The 20,720-nt window shown below is 40.4% G+C and overlaps 2 protein-coding genes across 5 annotated transcripts; one reads left to right on the top strand and one right to left on the bottom strand.

The window, feature by feature from the left end:
• Nucleotides 1-1,124: 1,124 nt before the first annotated feature.
• Nucleotides 1,125-11,852, bottom strand: abhd4 (abhydrolase domain containing 4, N-acyl phospholipase B). 3 transcript variants are annotated; one of them, XM_076294492.1, is made up of 8 exons: nt 11,731-11,852; nt 9,846-9,934; nt 9,474-9,578; nt 8,865-9,153; nt 4,498-4,682; nt 3,671-3,782; nt 3,279-3,465; nt 1,125-1,767 (listed from the first exon to the last, which is right to left on the bottom strand). In XM_076294492.1, exons 1-8 carry the CDS (start codon nt 11,751-11,753, stop codon nt 1,678-1,680), a joined length of 1,080 nt encoding a protein of 359 aa, XP_076150607.1. In that variant the 5' UTR covers nt 11,754-11,852; the 3' UTR covers nt 1,125-1,677. The 3 variants fall into 3 exon arrangements, with proteins under 3 accessions (XP_076150607.1, XP_076150605.1, XP_076150606.1); XM_076294490.1 differs by lacking the exon at nt 11,731-11,852 and adding an exon at nt 11,536-11,706; XM_076294491.1 differs by lacking the exon at nt 11,731-11,852 and adding an exon at nt 11,181-11,319.
• Nucleotides 11,853-12,170: 318 nt separating this feature from the next.
• dad1 (defender against cell death 1) lies at nt 12,171-20,439 on the top strand. Of its 2 annotated transcripts, none has more exons than XM_076294489.1 (3): nt 12,171-12,517; nt 12,869-13,027; nt 20,162-20,439. In XM_076294489.1, the coding sequence occupies exons 1-2, from the start codon at nt 12,307-12,309 to the stop codon at nt 12,997-12,999; spliced, it is 342 nt and encodes a 113-aa protein (XP_076150604.1). In that variant the 5' UTR covers nt 12,171-12,306; the 3' UTR covers nt 13,000-13,027; nt 20,162-20,439. The 2 variants fall into 2 exon arrangements, with proteins under 2 accessions (XP_076150604.1, XP_076150603.1); XM_076294488.1 differs by having other exon boundaries at nt 20,157-20,439.
• The last annotated feature ends 281 nt before the right edge of the window (nt 20,440-20,720 follow it).

Raw genomic sequence — 20,720 nt, 5'->3', positions numbered from 1 at the left:
AAATACTTTTTTAAGTAGTATTTAATAGTATTTGACAACAGCAAATGTCTTTAACTAGTTTAATATAAGAAAAGCTAAGAAATTATAGTTGAAATAACTAAATAAAAAGGGCTAAAATAATGAGCCCAAACATGTCTGTACATCACAATGTTTTCTTTTGCATGATAGTCAGATTATCTCAGATTTACTGTAAGATCTGAATTGTTTCAGTATTTACAGTGGGACGGGGCCAAGTGTTTCGTATAAAGGAGTGACTAACATGGCTGGGGGACATTTCTCCATAACAACAGAGTGCTGTAACAAACAAATGTCTCAAACAGAGACATTCTACTTCAACCCCACCCCACATCCCAAACCACTGACGTCTTATTCAAACATTTCATATGACAATGACACACACAGCCACACAATACAGGTAGACGGGGACATTTTTCTCAGTTCTTGATTTCTGTGGTATCCTCACATTGTAGTGTAGCGTAAGTGTAATTTAGCTGTTTTAGACACACACACACACACACACAATGTTGGTGTCAAAGCACATCTACACAACGACCAGCTCAAATGTCATATAGACATGTTTAAGGCCCGCATGTAGCTTAAGCTACGATGGTCACAATAAAAAAGGATATACATCTCTGAATTTGCTTAATATGAATTGATCAGTACTGCTATAAGAACAGTCTCTGCTGTGCTCTCCTGCTGGATAAAGAAAAAAAAGAAATCAACAGAATTGTCTTCCTTTGTCATCGGCTTTTCTCTGGAAATGTTAATGGCATGAACACACATGCAAGTGATTATGTCATTTTGTGTTTGCTGGAAGTTGCGCACTCAGCACTTTCACACAGACCTTTCAAATGTGTTACATTTCTCACTAAGTCAACTGGGCTGCCCAAGCCAGATTCCCAGCATGCACTGACCGCAAGATTCCCCTTTAAACCTACTGTAGCACAGACTCACCTAATCTGGAGAAGTGTTACTGACCCCTAGTGGTGATCTGTGTAACAACACAACAGAGTTTATAATGTACAAAGGAGAGAGGAGATTTTCAGTACAAATAAGATATATTTTGTGTGGGTTCTGCGAGTAACAATCCTATTAGTAGAAGAATAGAAGATTACACAATGTGAAATATATCAACTTTTATTGCAATTGTGTGGAATAAAATACATGGATGTTTATACATTAAATATGACGGAAATATTAAATATGAAGAAAAGTGTCTTCAAGAATATCCAACTTACATTCAGGTAACAGAATGTGAGGCATGCACATAATGGTTTGCGCTGATTGGCTCAGAGCTTATACATCCTTTAGTGTCAATCTCTATAAATGTATAAATAAGCACCATGTGTCCTGTGGTTAATATTTTAGTGTTAAACAGAGACATCTTCAGACGTGAGATATGTGCATCTATGGAACGGAGAAACATCCTATTAGACAGTTAAAAGGACCCAGCAAACCCAAAATACAATTATTAGCCAGTCAGAGCAGGAACCACATTACACAGCAAGGGTACAACCTTTCATTCATACAACTCAACTACAGTGCATCCAATCAGACGTTTGGCAACTGGCAGTAAGGCCCAACTTAACACACACATACACACACACACACACACACTCACACACACTCACTCTCATGAACAGACTTGCATGGGAGCACTCACACACTTCAGATTCAGTCTACAGTATCACAGAGCCTCTGTACTACACTATTGAAATCTTCATACTGGTCAGCATAGACATGATGAGAGGCATTGGGCATCACCTGTGGAGATGAAAATGTTGGTAGATGAAATCATTTGTGAGATGACCGTTACACACACAAATAGCCTACATTTTAGCCTCTACATTATGCAGGGAAAGGTCAGCCAAGTCTTAAACAGTTGTTGCTGTTTACTGACTGTCCTCCTGTCTTTATACATTTCTTCATTAAATATGACTCACTGGCACAGACTAGTGGTAACCTCTCCTCATTACAAGCCTCTTTACAGACACCTCTGTTCTGGATACTGGAAGGAACTTTACAGTTTATCTTTCCATGAGGCCCTAATGAATTCACTGCCCTCATTTCTATTTTAGCTCTAAATAATTTATGCGCTACTCTCTCGTATAGCTCCGTCGCTTTGGTGCATTTCTCAGATTAGAATTTAAATGATCAAAACTACTTGATCAACCTCCACATTTAGTCCCTTGCACATGATAAAAGCAAGCACTCATTGTTTGAAATGCCATGTTGGTCAAAATGCATTACTGGTTCTCTGTTAAATAGCCTTACACCTCAAAACATCTAAGCATCAGTCCACTGTTGAAACAGTTGTCAATCTGTCAAGCATAATTTAGTCATTAGACACTTTCTTGTTAAATGTCCTAAATTGATTAATTGCTCTGAGGTGAATTTTCACATAGGGGAAAGTGTGAAGTGTTACATAGATCAACCAGTGACCAACAGTTGTCTGGGTTCATGAAACTTCCAAAGATACATATAAAAAAGAACACTGCATGTATTTCTCCATAAGGATGTCTACATATTTACATTTATTTTATCTTTCATGTAAAGTATTGCTGTACAGTAAAGCAGTCCGGTCTCTCTTTCCTGTATGGCAATGAATGACATGGACTGGCAAAACACTAGTACGGAACACTCGAGGGGTCAATGAAAGATATTTCTTTATGTATATCCAGAAAACGTGCGCTCATTTTACAAAATTGTGTGCTCATTTTTCTAAGTAGTGTGCTCATTTTATTAAATTGTGCTCTCATTTGAATTTTTGCAAAATGTGTGCACAATTTACTAAAGTGCACAATCTAATAAAATGAGACAACAATTTGGTAAAACGATCGCACTTTTTAGTAAAATGTGCACACAATATACTAAATTGTGTACACAATCTAGTAAAATGAGACCACTATTTAGTAAAATGAGCGCATATTCTCTCAACATCCGAAAATGACACCTCCCGTACTCTGTACTGCAGTATACAGCAGTAGTACGATAGTATACAATATATAGCAAGTATACAGGAAATATGAATCCTGTCTGGTCTCCAATTAATACAATGAGTGTAACTTCCTACTGTTGAGACATGACATAGAAAATGTTGTTGGCTTTTGCTGATAATCCACTTTGTGATGCCATTTATATGAATGGTTTTGAGAAATGCACTTATTGTTGTGCAAACATTAATGATGTTGAATGAGTGACGGAGATAAACGATAATATCATTCCCTACGCCATGCTCTGCTGTACTACCCTGAGTGTCTCTTGCACTCACTCACCATGACACGCGTGGGGCTCTGTCCTCTGATCTGGACAACGCGGTCCCCAGAGGAGCTGTCCACCCAGGAGAGTGCGCCATACAGCATGGTGAGGGGCAGCGAGGGCGGGAGCAGGTGCACGCGCTGCAGCATGGGCCTCTTGGCCCAGGCCATAGTCTCAGTCATGGCCCTGAAGCCCACCTCCCCACTGGGACAGAGAGATGAATGAAGAGGAGAGGGAGAGGGAGGGAGAGAGGGAGAGAGGGAGAGAAAGAAAGAAAGAAAGAAAGAAAGAAAGAAAGAAAGAAAGAAAGAAAGACTTACATTACTTTTTAAAACATCAAAATTTGATTGTGGAACATTGAATGAAGTATTGATGATATACAACTTTAAAAACTGAATTCTATAAGAACCTTGGGGTCTGGGCATTACAGTGGTAGAGGTATTCAGTCATAGTATTGTCATCAAAAAGATCCTCAAATTTCCGCTTGAAGTCAGGACGGAACCTCGACACCAAACCTGGTCCTACCCATAGAAATACAAAGGCAGTGAAATAATAAGAATATAAACATCACAAGAGAAACATGTACAAGTATACAGAATACATCCAACATTTGTCTAGTTTGTGTCGAGTCTCCCACAGTACTCATTTTCATTTGAACAAGTGCAAATCAGGCATGCAAATGACTCAGTAGTATGCATCACACAGGTCAAAATGAGCAGGGATTCACGTGCCAGGAAGGAAGTCACATGGACAGATTTACATCCCACCTGCACGGACATGGTATCTCACCTTTGTACACACAGCACCTTATTTATATGGTACACGCCCTAATTTATCATGTACTAGGGTGAGTCAGTAGAACCAATGATAATGATTTCAGTGAGCCTCATGCCAAGTAGGACACAATAATATAAGTCAAAAGGAAAAGAGACTATAGAAGTGAGAATGAAAGTGTAGACTATAGCATCTTTAAGACACATCTGAGCTCACTGTTGTGTTACTGTCAGCATGCAACAAATAGCGTAAATGATAGTGAAACTTGAATTCAGGCAGTCCAAACCATGGCAAAGTTAATGGATGCCTACAGATGTGTCAAGGTGAAATTTCAGAACACTTTTTTTCAGGATCAGATTTGGTTACACTTACTCAGTTCCTTAGTCCATGGCTCTCCCTCTCTTGCTCAACATCTCTCTCTCTCCCTATCACACTCTCACACACACACACACACACACTCACCCCAAGGTCCTGCGGCTCTGATGACCGCCAGTGGATTGAAGAGACTGAGCACCGAGGCGATGGCCTTGACCCAGCGAGGCGGGGCTGTCCTCTTCACCTCCAGACCCTGCCCTGCGTTTTCATTGGCGTCAGGTTGCGGCCGCTCGGGGAAACCCCATGGGTCCACCAGGATCAGGTGGGCCACTCTGTGGAAGGGACACCACTTTAAACATGGCACCACTGAACAAACACCATTAAAAGGGAATTCTACAAACTAAGCCCTATTGCTAGATGTGTTTAGGTTCTTTCATTAGGGACAAGAACAATACAAATCCATTAAGTATAAGCTAGCTAAGCGAGGGGACATATGGGCATAGTCTAACATCCACTCAGCTTACTTTATCTACCTGTACTGGGGTAACAGGCACAAGCATCCTTGATGATAATCAGCTGCTCCCTTATGAAAACATTGCCAATATTAGTGGGCTAGCTAGTCTAAAACGAAACAGATTTTCAATGTTTTTGTACCTAATTCAAAGTCAAAGTCTGCTTTATTGTCAATTTCTTCACATGTCAAGACATACAAAGAGATCAAAATTACGTTTCCCACTATCCCACGATGGAGACAAGACATATTTTACCAATTAGGTCCACAGACAAACATAACATTCAAGTAAACAATATAAATACAGCGGGGAAAATAAGTATTGAACACGTCAACATTTTTTTCAGTAAGTATACTTCCAGTGTGGCTATTCACATGAAATTTTCTCCAGACATTAGTATTAACTTAGATAATCCACACATGTTAAAAAATCCAAATATTAATGTCCATAAGTAGAGTTATGAGTAAAAAAGTGGAATGCCACAGGTAAAAAGTATTGAATACGCCTACTGAAATTTCTTAAATACTTTGTGAAAAAGCCATTATTTGTAATGAGAGCTTCAACGCATTTCCTGTATGAATAAACTAATCAGTTGCAGTATTCAGGTGTGATTTTGGCCCATTCTTTTAAACAGATAGCCTTTTGATATTGAAGATTCCAGGGGTCCCACTTGTAAATCCTGATCTTTAGGTAACTTCCAAAATTGTTCAATTGGATTAAAGTCAGGGCCTTGATTTCCTTTCTCTGAAACCAATTGAGAGTTTCCTTTGCTGAATGCTTTGGATCATTGTCCTGCTGGAAGGTCTAGCCACGTCTCATACTCATCGTCCTGGTGGATGGCAAGATTCTCCTAGGAAAAATCGCTCTGTGAAACTGTGTGAAGTCTGCCAGTACTATGAGATGAAAAACAGCCCCACACCTTGATGCCTCCACCTCCAAACCTCACTGTAATAATGGTATTTTTAGGGTGATGCACAGTGTCATTTCTCCTCCAAATATGGTGTGTAGTATGACATCCAAAAAGTTAACATTTTCTTAGTATTTAATAGGCTTGTCCAAATGTTGTGTAGCAAACTTTCAACGAGTTTCGACATGTTTTTCTTCAGTAATAGAGTCGTGCGGGGTGAGCGTGCATAGAGGCCATGGCGGTGGAGTGCATTACCTATGACTTTCTCTGTAACAATTTAACCTGCTGCCTCCAAGTCTTTCTGGAGCTTTCTCCAAGTGGTCCTTGGCTCTTAGGCTACACTTCTGACTATTCTTCTGACTTCCTGGTCAGAAATCTTGTGAGGAGATTCTGTGCATGGCCGATTGATGATGCAGTGATGTTCCTTCCACTTGCAGATAATGGCTCCAATACTGCTTACTGGATGATTCTTAAGTTTTGAAATGCATCTGTAACCAGTTCCACTGATATGTTTTGCAACAGTAATGTTGCAAAGGTCTTGGAAGAGCTCTTTGCTTTTACCCATTATGAAATGTTTATTGTGTGACACCTTGGTAATGAAAAAACATTTTTATAGCTCATAATATATGAGTAATAATTACTATCTAACTGCGTATAGATTCCAGCTCGTTCCTGGCCATTCCTTGCCTTTGTGCGCTGCTTTTTCTTAGCGTGTTCAATACTTTTTCCCTGTGCCATTCCACTTTTTTGCTCATAACTCTACTTATGGACATTAATGTTTGGATTTTTTATATGTGTGGATTACCTAAGTTAATACTAATGTCTGGTGAAAATTTCATGCAAATAGCCTCACTGGAAGTACACTTACTGAAAAAAATGATGACGTGTTCAATACTTATTTTCCCCGCTGTAAGTAAATAAGAAGGCACATACAATGAAGAAATAAGAGCAGCAAAATTTGGGTTGAAATTGTGCAATTGTGCATACAGTAGACAGTCAATATAATAGTGCAAAAGTCAGGCCAATAAATGGCTGAGGTAGTTCTGTTTGAGCTAAGTTTGAATTTAATTGAAGGTATGGTTATGGTTTTTGTATTTAGCAGACGCTTTTATCCAAAGCTGTGTGTACAAATTTTCAGTTTAGTTAAAAATTGTGGGGTTTCCTTGGATTTTAGTCCATGGGTCCCATGGGTGCACAATGGGGTCATTGAACAATTGGCTTCATTGCCAACCTTCCTGGATTGCATGCAAATTGCAAATTAAACATGTGAATTAGAAATTTGTATTTATGCACACTGTTGATCCAAGAGAAAAGAGTCTTATTGTGGAAACTACACACCTCCAAATAGACATAACACTATTATGACATGAATATAGTTGCGTTGTGTAATGCAGTGTTTTTCAACCTTTTTTGTGCCACGGCACACTTTTGACACTTAAAATGTCCCACTGCACACTAACATCCTGTGTGAAGAAAAAATAAACATACCATAGCCTAAAATTTCAAATAATACAAAGATATGGCCTTATTATGGCTTCTATGCAAGACCTGCTCAATAAAACAAGCGCCCTCTGTTTCATTTGTAGGTGACTATATCTAATTTAATTGTTGTTATGAACTGGATATGTGATGATTCTGTGAATACTGGATATGGGGCCCCCGTTGTACAATGCCTGCATACCAGAAATAGTGCAATCATACAATCAATGAGAGCATGTGGTTATAAATGATTTGATGCAACAGTTGCTTTTCTGGACCAATGAGGGACATTTGGGTAATTTTCTGCGGCACACCTGATGATCTCTCACGGCACACTAGTGTGCCCCGGCACAGTGGTTGAAAAACACTGGTGTAATGGACTGATGATAATCACAGGTAATGACACCAAACCTAAGTTTAGTTTTGTCTAAAAACAAAGTCTAGATCAGCCCAGTTTGAAACTGGTCAAGGCCCTGAAACGCTTTTAAGAGACTGAACAGATAGTCTCCAGGCTACTAAAAGCGCACAAGGAGGCGAATAAAGGATGGAATGAGATGCTAGAGTTTATATTTCTCACAGGGACTGGGAGACAGAGAAAGACAGCGTCTACATCATCTTACAAATACTTCATACAAACATTTCATCAAATGGATCTTATAATTAAAAACATCCAACAACTGGCCCCAGGATGAAAAATGCCAGAATTCCACTGTTAAGAATACAGATGAACCAAGTAATGGAACTACTTAGAATGTGTTACACAAGCGGGTTATGACCAAGTTTAAGATTAGACAGCCCTGTTCTAAAAGACAAGCCATTCCAGCTTTATCAATATGTATTTGTATAATAATTGATATTTTAGTCCAGATATCAGTCCAAATACCTAGTGTAAAAAACAATATGTTGAACAAACTGCTTAGAGAGCAGGTGCCTATCAGAAAGATTACACATACAGAACAGAATCAGTACAGGAAACCAGCCTGCAGTTTACATTAGTAGTGATAAAGTGCATATTGGTTTTATAGCAGTGATATAGCATGCGAGTGGCTTGCCATTGCAGCAGCTCTTGAGCCATATCACTAAAACTTTCCCTTTGCACATGGCCAGGGTCTTGTCTGAGCGCTGGAAGATGTTGACTCCTCTCAGACAGGCTTTGGCAGAGGCTGTATCACTTCTCTCCTTAAGAGCTGATTGCTGAAGTGTTGACTGAATCAATAAAAGTAGAAAGCAGTAGAAATCAGACCAGGTTCCTAGTGTCACGGCTCAGTCCCGAGAACAGAACTTGAACTTGACTGTGGCCCTAACTTAACCTCTCAGTAGTAAAGTGTGGATGGACGCCCTAAAGTTTTCCATCACCCCCAACACACTTGCCAAACACAGTAAGGACATATGGCCTTGGAGACAGACCCGCTCTCTCAGTGCAGTGTGAATAATGTAGGGTGCCATCCTCTTAGTAAGCAGACTGTGACTCCAATCCTCTCCAACCCCTCACGTCTCAGTAAACAGGGTACTAAGGCTCTATGGTCCCCTCTCACCTCTAGTTAGTATGTGTAGCAAGATATTTCAACGTAACCACCTAGACTTCATGTGATTATGGCTTTGTGTTTGACCCTCACCTGTCGGGGTAGCGTATGGCATACGAGGAAGCCAGGTAGCCCCCGAGACTGTGCCCTAGTAGGATCATGCGTTCCACGCCCATCGCCTGCCTCCACTGCTCGATGGAGGTGACGGACTGGTCCTCGGCCAGCTCGGCATCCGTGGGGAAGGCTGGCCGTGAGCTGCGGCCAAAGCCCAGCAGGTCGAAAGCGTGGACGGCCCGTGAGCGGCTCAACGGGTCCAAGTTACGGATCCACAGGCCCACACCACCGCCGAAGCCATGTACCATCACCAGAGGAGTTTTGGAGGCTGGAAAAGAGCAAGCGAGAGAGCGAGAGAGAGAGAGAAAGAAAGAGCGAGAGAAAGAGAGAGAGAGGAAGAGTGTGTGAGAAAGGATCACGAGTGATGTTAGATTATACACCAGACCACAGGATAAGGAAAGGCAGCCTATTAAGAATATTATGCTATAGCGATAACAGATAACAACAACAGAAACAACACATTTTCTGTTGCTGGGTTTTAGTAGATGGGATGTCATTACCCTCCACAAAATGTACAGATAATCAATGGGTTCAAAGAAAACATATGAGGTAAGATGAAAATCAGAGAGAGAGGGAGAATTGGCTCACCTTGCCCTGAGGTCCGACGGGCTGTTTTGTTGGTGACAGTGAGGGTCCATATTCGGTTGTGGTCAGAGAGGGTTACAAAGCGGGCCCAAACGTCATTACGCAAGCCTTAAGAAGAGGAAAATGGATATTATTACATCATTTTAAGTTGGAAGATACAGAGGTACCCAGTCACGTAATATAATTATACATATCACAGTTTGATTTGCCTTGCTGCTACACAGACAAATGGTACTTCTTCACAACAGCACTGATGAGACATAGCCAAGAGGTATAAGAGAAACTGTGTGTTATGTCTCATGTCCACATATTTCTTGGCTGTGATACAGCATTGACACTGAGCAATGGAAGTGGCTGAAAAAGAGTGACCCTCACAGGCAAGGATCTTGGCCTCAGCAGTCTTCAGTAGGGACATGGATGTTGGCCTCCAGGACGGCCACCACGACCAGTTCCCGTTGGTATCCCTTAAAAAGACCAATGAACAAGATGAGACCTGTGGTGCAATAGTGTTGACCATTGATATCAAACACAAAAAGGATTTGGATTGCTGGTTCACATATCATGTTGGCAAACACTACGTATACAACCACGGACAGTCTACGCCTATCTTTCATTCCAACATGCTCAACAAACCGTGTTATCATTCTCTGTGGATATCTAATCATCACAGGCTGGCAAAGTTAACCACCATTAAAGGACCACTGCAACCATCACATCAAATATCAACCCAGCCATGCAGTTAACAGTTTCTGTGTCTGAATAACTGCACCTATACTAGGCCTATGTACTTATGACACAGGACTCATTCATAAAATAGTGTTGTAATCATAGGGGTGGACAGTAACTAAGCACATTTACTTGATTACTGTACTTAAGTATGTTTTGAGTATCTGTACTTTACTTGAGTATTAATATTTTGGAAACTTGGTGACTTTTACTCCATTACATTTGAAAGACATACTGCAGCTTTTTGACTCCACACTTGAAAAATGAGCATGAAGTACTCATTAATTGTAAGCACATTTGAAGTGATTCTTTAAATGCAATAGACCATATTGAAGTTCATTTTTTCAATAGTTCAATTTGAACTTGGCTGTGGTAATGATGGTGACAGCAGATTCATCAGAATATCCTCCATGATCATGGTGAACTTGGAATGAAATTAGACAATCATCTGTCATTCAACACATAGCTGGCTAGATCTTTACATCATTAAATGGTAAATAAACTCATGATTTGAGTTATCATGTTTTTCTTTTTTTCAACTTAAATAGAATTATTGCATCCTTTTTAACAGTTGCAAAGTTATGAAAGTAGGCACAATTGTGATGCTGGATGCAAGGAACTAAAGGTATGTTTGAGTCCATGTGACCAACCAAAGGATGTACACCCTATTTGTTGACAAATAATAACATTAGAAAACATAAAACATTACAAAATACTTGGACTTTTGAATACTTAAGTATTTTAAAAGCAAGTACTTCTTGTAAAATTTTGACATAGTAACTTTCACTTGTATTGGAGTAATATTTGACAAGGTGTAGGCCTATCTATAGGCTACTTTGAATAGCATTTGTCCACCTCTTGATGTAATTATGACAGGTGAACAGGTGTCAGTTGTTTGCAGTGTCATCCTGCCCTGACGACTAAGAGCTATAGCAACAAAAGAAATGGCAAACACTGCAAAAGTGCTGGGTCATTCTGACTCACAGTGTATGCTTATCCAACTCTTTAGTGGGACGTCAAAGACACAGGAGTTGGCCTTTTTTAAAATCACCAGCAGCCTAAAACTACACTGAAACGTGAAGAACAGCAGCAGCCAGGTCAAACTATAGTCTACTGGATTATGAGGGTAGCCTAACAATTATTTAGCAAAACAAACTATAGTCTACTGGATTATGAGGGTAGCCTAACAATTATTTAGCAAAAAAAACTATAGTCTACTGGATTATGAGGGTAGCCTAACAATTATTTAGCAAAAAAGTAAAAAGAGAAAAGAAAGAAATAAAAAAGACGTTCTAGAAACACTGAGAGTACCAGGTATAATTTATGAGTCGTGGCTCACCTTCAAAGTTCCTCATATGCAGGAGTATAACACTGAAAGGGCTAGAGAGACTACACAAGCATAACATCAATTGAATCAACCAGTCCCACACAGTCCCATACCTATGTTATGCAACCGTGGTGTATATGTCGCCTGAACATTTTCAGAATTTGTTACATAAACTAGATCACAGTTTAGATAAACTAGACTACTTACTCAAATTCGGTCTCGTCTTGCATAGCGTTTGATAGAGATGTGATAGAACATAGTACGCCAAGCAACAATGAAGCTAGGCTACAACATTTATGAGCCCGAGAAGAACCGCCGCTGAACACAGAGGGAATGTTACTCTAACAGCTGATTTAATAACACGATATTTTGTAACAAGAGTCAGCTGACAACGAGAGGCGGGACAAAAATGTGATTTCCTTGTTTCTCATTGGCCAATAATGTTAAATAAAAAAAAACCTTTGAACACAGAATATATTTCTCTATAAAATAGTATACAATAATACAATTATCTTGTATGTTTTAATATCTGACATAAAAGTGAATGTATAGCTACAGATAGATGATGTCTATTTTTTTCAATCTGTGTTGTCGGAACTAAATAACGATGCTGCTAGTTTGAGTGGGAAAACATTCTTCGGGACACAACTACGTACTTCCGAGTGGGACGAAATTACACGTCAGATGAATGAGAATCGTTGCTGGGCTCGATTTGTGTAAATCAATTTCAAGTTTTATTTTCAAGTTGTGCACGACGTGCATGTTCAGAGCTATAAAGTAAAAATGTCCAACTCTGTAATCTCCGTCATATCTCGGTTCTTGGAGGAATACACGACCAGTACGTCGAACAAGCTGAAACTGGTCGATGCTTACCTGCTGTACATCTTGCTAACTGGAGCGTTGCAGTTCTTGTACTGTTTGTTGGTTGGCACGTTCCCATTCAACAGTTTTTTGTCCGGCTTCATCTCGTGTGTCGGTTCCTTCATTCTTGGAGGTAGGCTACTCGGGATAGTTACAGTAGTTAGTGTTGTGTTTAACTGTATTTAGTTTTGATGGCGGTTTCCGGATAATCTGGCAAGCCATTTGAACGACGGTGAACGAGGTTCCACCGATAAATTAGGCTACATTACATTTCTAGGTCTGTATGGTTTTATTTCAGGGAGCCCAAAATCTCCGAATGGTTGCAAGTGGCATAGTAGTTGATGAATTACCTAAACATAAACCAAGTATACGTAAATTGTCATGCTCCTAAATTCAATGTATTGGGGAGGGGTCTGTGTACTCTGCAGGTTACAGAACCTGGACCGTATCACCATTCACACACTTGTCTCTGTCCTGTCTCCAGTTTGCCTCCGTATCCAGATCAATCCTCAGAATAAAGGCGACTTCCTGACGGTGTCCCCCGAGCGAGCATTCGCTGACTTCCTGTTCGCTCACACAGTCCTACATCTGGTAGTGATGAACTTCATTGGATGAATTGGTTCTGTACGGTTGACCTCAGCTGGTATGTATTGCCGTAAAATACGAGACACCAAAACCATGCTAAACCTGGGCAATTGAAAATAACACAATGTAGGCCTAATCCATAAAATACTTACACTAATTTTATCATTACATTAAAACGGATTATCACCCGCATAAAGTCTTCCCAATATGTAACACCTCTCCTGATACACTGTCTCACTATCCTGTTGACATTCAACGCCCCTCCTAACCTTTGCCCTCCATATGTCACAGAACTCCTACAGATTTATACACCCTCCGGTTCACTACCTTCATCTACAGCTGGATTATTGACAGTACCAAGCATTGCTCACCACAATGGGAGCAAAGGCCTTTATGCTGCAGCCAAACTGTTGAACTCACTCCCCTCACACATCCGTGCTCTCGACTCCATCTCACCATACAAAACGGCTCTTAAAACCCACCTTTTTTTTCACTCTCACCAATTTCCAGAACTCTATGCCCAAGTTAACTAGGGTTGCAAAATTCCGGGAATTTTCAAAGTTGGAAACTTTCCATGGGAATTAACGTGAATATACGGAAATTAACAGGAATAAACAGGAATTAATGGGAATAAACTGGGAATTTTTAATATGGCAAGTTAGTCTATAACAGAGAACTTAAATGTAGTGGACAAAACCCCATCTTGCAGCATAATATTAGTTAAAACAACCTGATTTAATGCAATTTCAGTCAAATTTCTACCCTGCACATGCGTCAATCCCATGCACACAGCAATCAGCATAGGCTACTAGACATAAAGGAAACCTATGATGCATTCATGTGCATGGGGAAAATAAATTCCCAGTGAAAATGTCATCTCATGTGGGAATGTGTGTAACTGGGGGAAGTTTGCCCAGTTATGGGCTTGTCGTCACTTTTGTCCTCATTCAAATGGGTGTACGTCATTTTGCATAAACTGTAATGGGACGATTAATCTGTCTGATTAAGCTTGACAACTTATATATAATTTACATAATCTATAAGGTTGGGTTGGGGTGGTATGTTTTATCATTATATTTGGGGGCCAAGCAGCGAAGCTGCGAAGGCACCCATTGAGTTACTAGCTTTTCCTATTATTACACTTCTGCCATTGGAGTCTATGGCAGCCCATAGAACGCCTGGCTAAAAAGTTCAGATTTTTTGGCAGAAAGTTTCGGGACACTCCACTGACCACTCACACTTATTTACGGACCTCTAAACCCAGCCATCTAGCGCCACCAACAGGTCAAAATCTGGCTGAAAATTGAATCGCTGGGTCTAAAGTTATGAAATTTGGTACACTGATTCAGCACTGTCCCATGATCACTCTCACCAATTTACAGAACTCTATGCCCAACACTCTAGCGCCACCAATGGCTCAAAACTGGATTGCATTAACGCATGTGAAGATTGAACGGTGCATCCGATTTTCACAAATCAGGCACTGTTGGAATCCCTGGACCGACCTAAGTTCAATGACTTCTATTACGTCACTTTCCGCCATATTGGACCTCCGCCATATTGGATTTGGTCCAAACACTACGAAAAGTTTCAGCGGTTACAAATTTAATACGATTTTCACAGAACTTGGCGGAGATGATCTTCAGACCGAGCCGCACAAACGATACTTGTCAGATTTTTTAATTTCAAGTTTATTTGCCCGTGACAGCCAATCACACATGGCGACGATGTGGGCTAACATCTTGGCTATGCTTTAATGTATGAAGTCCAAACTTGGTACAGGGACTTGGTATCTGATTGTGAGGACGCACTACGAAATTGGCATCATGTGGCCTCTATAGGGGGCACTGTAATACAGGAAGTGAGCTTGTATCTCAGCAACGCTTCGGTGTAAAAAGTCCAAACTTGGTATAAGGACCTGTTACCTGATTATGATGACGCACTAGGAAATTGGAATCATTTGGCCTCTATAGGTGGCGCTGCAATACAGGAAGTGAGCTCCTATCTTAGCAATGCTTTGATGTATGAAGTCCAAACTTGGTACAGGAACTTGGTACCTCATTGTGAGGACACAGTAGGAAATTGGCATCATTTGGCCTCTATAGGGGGTGCTGTAATACAAGAAGTGGGCTCATATCTCAGACACGCTTCATTGTATGAAGTCCAAACTTGATACATGGACATATTAGCTGATTGTGAGGACATGCAAGGAAAGTGGTCTCATTTGGCCTCTAGGGGTGCTGTAATAAAGAAAGTGAGCTCACATCTCAGCAACACTTTGGTGTATGAAGTCCAAACTTGGTAGAGGGACATGGTAGCTTATTGTGGGAATGCACAAGGACATTGGTGCAATTTGGCTTCTTGCTGTGAGTGCTTGCTCATGCCATGGCAGCGCCATTCCTGCTATAGCGCACTGCTTGGCCCCCGCATTGCTGCTTGCAGCTATATTTTTATTTGTTTTACCTTTTTCTGGGATTCTAACTGAACAAACTGATTGTCAATGTTCCAACCAATTGGATTTTGTTGTTGACGTGGTGTATCTTGGGCAGTTCAGTGGTTTCAGTGTTGCTAGCTTAGCACGCTAGTAAACCATAGGCAGAGAATGGGATTCCCGCTAGCATGTTAGCTATCTTTGTATGCTAAGCTAAACGAAAATACGAACAAACAAATCATATTGCTTATTACGAAACAAAATGTTAATGTCTGTATATGAAACAGTAGGAATTACCAAAAATTCCCAGTTAATTAAATTCCCGTAAATTCCCATTAATTCCCATAATTTCCTTTAATTCCATGAAAGTTTCCAATTTGGAATATTTCCAAAATTCCCCAGCTTAACTTCCCATGGAAAGTTTCCGGTAAGTTTCCGGAAATTTACCGGAAATTTTCCGCCCCTTTGCAACCCTATGCCCAACACTCTAGCGCCACCAATGGGTCGAACCTGGATTGCGTTCACGCATGTGACCATTGAACGGTGTGTCTGATTTTCACATATCAGGCACAGTTGGAATCCCTGGACCGACCTAAGTTCAATGACCCCTATTACGTCACTTTCCGCCATATTGGACCTCCGCCATATTGAATTTAGTCCAAACTCTACGAAAAGTTTCAGCGGTTACAAATTTCATCCGATTTTCAAGGAACTTGGCGGAGATGATCTTCTGACCAAGCCGCACAAACAATACTTTTATTTCAAGTTTATTTGCCCATGACAGCCAATCACACATGGCTATGATGCTGCCTAACAGGAAGTGGGCTAACATCCAAACTTGGTATAGAGACTTGGTACCTGATTGTGGGGACGCACTAGGAAATTGGCATCATATGGCCTCTATAGAGGGCGCTGCAATACAGGAAGTGAGCTTGTATCTCAGCAACGCTTTGATGTACAAAGTCCAAACTTGGTATAAGGACTAGGGATGGGCAGAACGAGGCTTTATGAAACAACGAAACGTTCGAAGCAATTGCGCCGGAATTGTGTCGAGGTTTCGAAACAATCCGACACACGTAACTCCATGGTGTCATCTAGTGGCCAGTTTTGCTCATCACATTTTGACCGTGAAGCACAACTGCTTCAGACGAAGAATATAAATAGCCAACATGGAACACAAGATTACGACTCCCTGCTGGTGCTTAAAAAGTTCAGACTCGTATATGCCTTCAGTAACTAGAACATTTTTATATCTGTCAGTTACAGATGTTTTGTTATTTCAGTTTCATAGTAGGCCTACATTATCCTTTGGAATATGCTGGAGAGGAAAATGCTACAATGGTTTTAAAATGTAGGCTATGCTTATGGCCCAGGGTTTTTTTGGGGAACATGTTGTAGGGAAATAAAGGATACATGAATGAAGCAGGTTAGACTAATCAGGTTCAACATGGGAAAAATAAACAACACATTTTTTGTATGTCAACATCATTTTTTATTTAGTTGTTCTGCCGTCTTGGCATTTAATCTGCTTCTTGTTTTTGAATAAACCTCCCCAGCCTTGGAAAAAATTCTTTCATAAGGCACACTTGTTGCTGGCATGAACAAATATTTTTTTGCCATCACACTTAGGTTTGGATAAACCTCTCCTCTCCTGCCACTATTTCAAAGGGTCACTAGACTATATCTATCTAAACTATCGCTCACTGTCGGTCTCTAGCCTGTCAATTAATCTATATCACTAACCTACCAATCACAAGAATGCACTATCAATCGCTATATGTCGCTATATCTCTCAAAATCTCTCTCCTCTCAAAAAACCCACAAAGATAGGATGTGTTTGAATGACTTAAGCATTCTGGAACTTTGTAATTTAGATCAAACAGGTGTTTACTCGGGTAATTAGCTCGCGCGGTAAGTGTGCCACCTGTCCAAACCAAATTGAAACACCACGAAGCCTCACTTAGCCATGGTCACGTGACATGGGCGTTTTGAACCACACTTCGAAACACTTTTCGAAACACTTGCGTTTCGGAAGCTCGACACTGTTTCGAAACGTCAGCTTCGAGCGTCACATCCCTAATAAGGACCTGTTACCATATTGTGATGACGCACTAGGAAATTGGCATCATTTGGCCCTTTATAGGAGGCGCTGCAATACGGGAAGTGAACTCGTATCTCAGCAACGCTTTGATGTATGAAGTCCAATCTTGGTATAGAGACTTGGTACCTGATTGTGGGGACACACTAGGAAATTGGCATCATTTGGCCTCTATAGGGGGCGCTGCAATACAGGAAGTGAGCTTGTATCTCAGCAACGCTTTTATGTATGAAGTCCAAACTTATTACAGAGACAAAGTAGCTGATTGTGAGGACATGCAAGGAAAGTGGTCTCATTTGGCCTCTAGGGGTGCTGTAATAGACAAATTGAGCTCACATCTCAGCAACTCCAGCAAGTCCAGGGACATGGTAGCTGATTGTGAGAACGCACAAGCACATTAGTGTAATTTTTGCCTCTAGGGGCACTATAACAAAGTAAATGAGCTTATTTCTCAGCCATTCTTTATCCAATTGCAATCAAACTGGCTGTGAGTGCTTGCTCATGCCATGGCAACGCCATTCCTGCTATAGTGCACTGCTTGGCCCCCACATTGCTGCTTGCAGCTATATTTATTATTATTAGTTCATAAAGACATATTGGCACATGGCCTAAACAGGTAGGCCTGTTAGCATGAATCTTGACCAGAAATTGCACAAAACTGAACGGAAAGAATGCAAGTAAAAGAAATTAAGATGGTAAACCAATATCACACTGCATGGCTTAAAGTGTTCAGGCACTATGCCTGAATTCAGGAGTGGTCTGGTACGTTTAAGATTTGAAAATAGGCAATTAGACTACAGTATATATGACGTCCTTATGAATGTCTGATAACTTCAGGCACAGAGATTTTCCTTGCTTTAAGCCCTGACAGTGATATGCAGTATCTTTGATGGGAGATCTGTTACTACCATATATGCGGCGAAATAATATGCCCTTCTCACTTCCACGCTAACGAGTTTTGACTAAAAACGGTAAAATCGAACTTTCTCAAAACACATCCGAATGACATGATTTTGATGTCAACTCAACGTGTGTACTCCCAATCATCCGTAAATTGATCTAAAGTGCATTTTACTCCGGATAATTCCTTTAAATGTGTGTTAAGTTAAATTAATCTATTGCCTATTGCTAATGTGCACCAGCACATTGACTGGTGCTGCAAATTACTGCTATCCTATTACACTTTGTAGCCTACCATGATAATAATTAAGGGTGTCACGATTTCGATTTTATTTCGAAATCGATCGAAATGACATCTCAATCTCGAACTTCGAACTTAAAAGTAGAATCGACGATGCAGCCACACCCCCAATGTCACGTCCAGCATGTATGCCAAGAAGCACAAACACATGCACCTGCTGAGCTGCAGCGTCACTCCTCTAATTTTAGGCTACAGCCAGTTAAAATATAGGCCTACACATCAACTTGCTACTTTGAAATCACCGGTGTGGAAGTATTTGTTCATTCACGTCAATTAAAATTAACTTAGCCTACTCAACTTAGCAAGTGAAAAGATGATCTAATTACAGTCCAAAGTTACTTTAAGGCTTAAAATGCACATTGATAAGTACATATTCCATGAACACTAACCTTGGGTCTCCTTGGAGTGTGCTGAAACAATCAAATTAACATTCTGTGTTGTTTCATTTCATATGTTCACGTCTGTTTTAGCCTAATGTTAGTTCTGTTTACATTACAACCTCGCGGTTGGAACGGTTTCGAAGCGGTTTCAAAATAAAAGCCCCCCGAAACAGAAAAGGAAAAGGCCAAAAAGAGTAAATAACATATAAGGAATGCATTAATAGTAATATTTTAAAAAGATCGAAAATCGAATCGAATCGTGACTTTAAAATCGAAAATTACATCGAATCGAGGATTTAGAGAATCGTGACACCCCTAATAATAATCATATCTGTTGTTATTGTTTTTAGTAGACTTAGACCTTCCCTGATATGGGGCAGTCGTGGCCTACTGGTTAGCGCGTAACCGGAGGGTTGCCGGTTAGAACCCCAACCAGTAGGCACGGCTGAAGTGCCCTTGAGTAAGGCACCAAACCCCTCACTGCTCTCCGAGCGCCGCTGTTGTTGCAGGCAGCTCACTGCCCCGGGATTAGTGTGTGTGCTTCACCTCACTGTGTGTTCATTGTGTGCTTCACTAATTCACGGATTGGGATAAATGCAGAGACCAAATTTCCCTCACAATATCTTATACTTATATACAAGTCCCTGGTCAGAAAATGAAGAATTTGATTATAGAACCCATTAACAGTGCAAATGATTTACAGCACACATGAAAAATAATACTTTACATTTTTCACCTTAATATAACCTTTACGAAGCCATTTTGATGGTAACTTCTAGTAGGCGAATCGCATAGCTATACAGCATAGCGAGTCGCTATCGGAAAAAAAGCAGTGCAACTTCAAGAACGGCCCAACAAATGTTGCGAGAATTGTAAAACATTACCTTGACAGTAGCTATAGCTCTTTGGAGATAGCTATAGCTCTTTTGCCTGTTGTTACTCCTTCAGCTTCACAACAAAAGCATTCTCATTGTGTACAAGAGGGACAAGTTACGAGAAGTTTGCTATTTACAACAACAGTGTAACAGCAGAGTAAGTATTCCAGAAAATGTGCTTAATTTGGTATGTTTGTTGCAGATCAGATGCCTCCACTCTACAGCCTTACCGGAAGATCATCAGAAACATGGGAACATGGCTTTGTGACAACAGCATGAAAACATGGAATTGTGGAATTGCAATGGCCAGTGGAAACAACCACTCTGATCTTAGCCTGATTGGAAGAAATAACAGCTGATAGAATTTTGCACAACCAACGATGTTGCAGTTTGCATGTTTTTGTTTGTTTTCTTCTTTGTTTTGTGTCTACTTTTTATAACATGTTTCCTATGTGTTGGCACTGAAATAAAGTGAGTCAACTAAAGTCTAGTTAGTCCTGGTTTTCCCTTTTTACCCTGCTTTAAGGCCTGCTAATCACTGAGGGTTAATTGACGGTTGATTTGTGATAGCAGTCAATCTTTATTTGTATTAGTACCTTCCTTACAGAGTAACAATGCAAGGTGTTTCACAATAATGCACAAGACAGCATAAAAACAATATGAGACATGGCAAAAAATAGAAGGACTAGTAAGACAAACAGAGTGGGAAGATTAAGACAATGGTTCTTAAACCCCCTAAAAAATGTCTTAAACCCTTAACATGCAT

The sequence above is a fragment of the Alosa pseudoharengus genome, unplaced genomic scaffold, assembly GCF_046254945.1.
Source record: "Alosa pseudoharengus isolate Yale_2024_CS ecotype anadromous, Long Island Sound unplaced genomic scaffold, YU_APseudo_1.1 YU_APseudo_1.1_scf_2, whole genome shotgun sequence".
Classification (NCBI taxonomy): domain Eukaryota; kingdom Metazoa; phylum Chordata; class Actinopteri; order Clupeiformes; family Clupeidae; genus Alosa; species Alosa pseudoharengus.
This window is presented reverse-complemented; position numbering and strand designations above follow the sequence as displayed.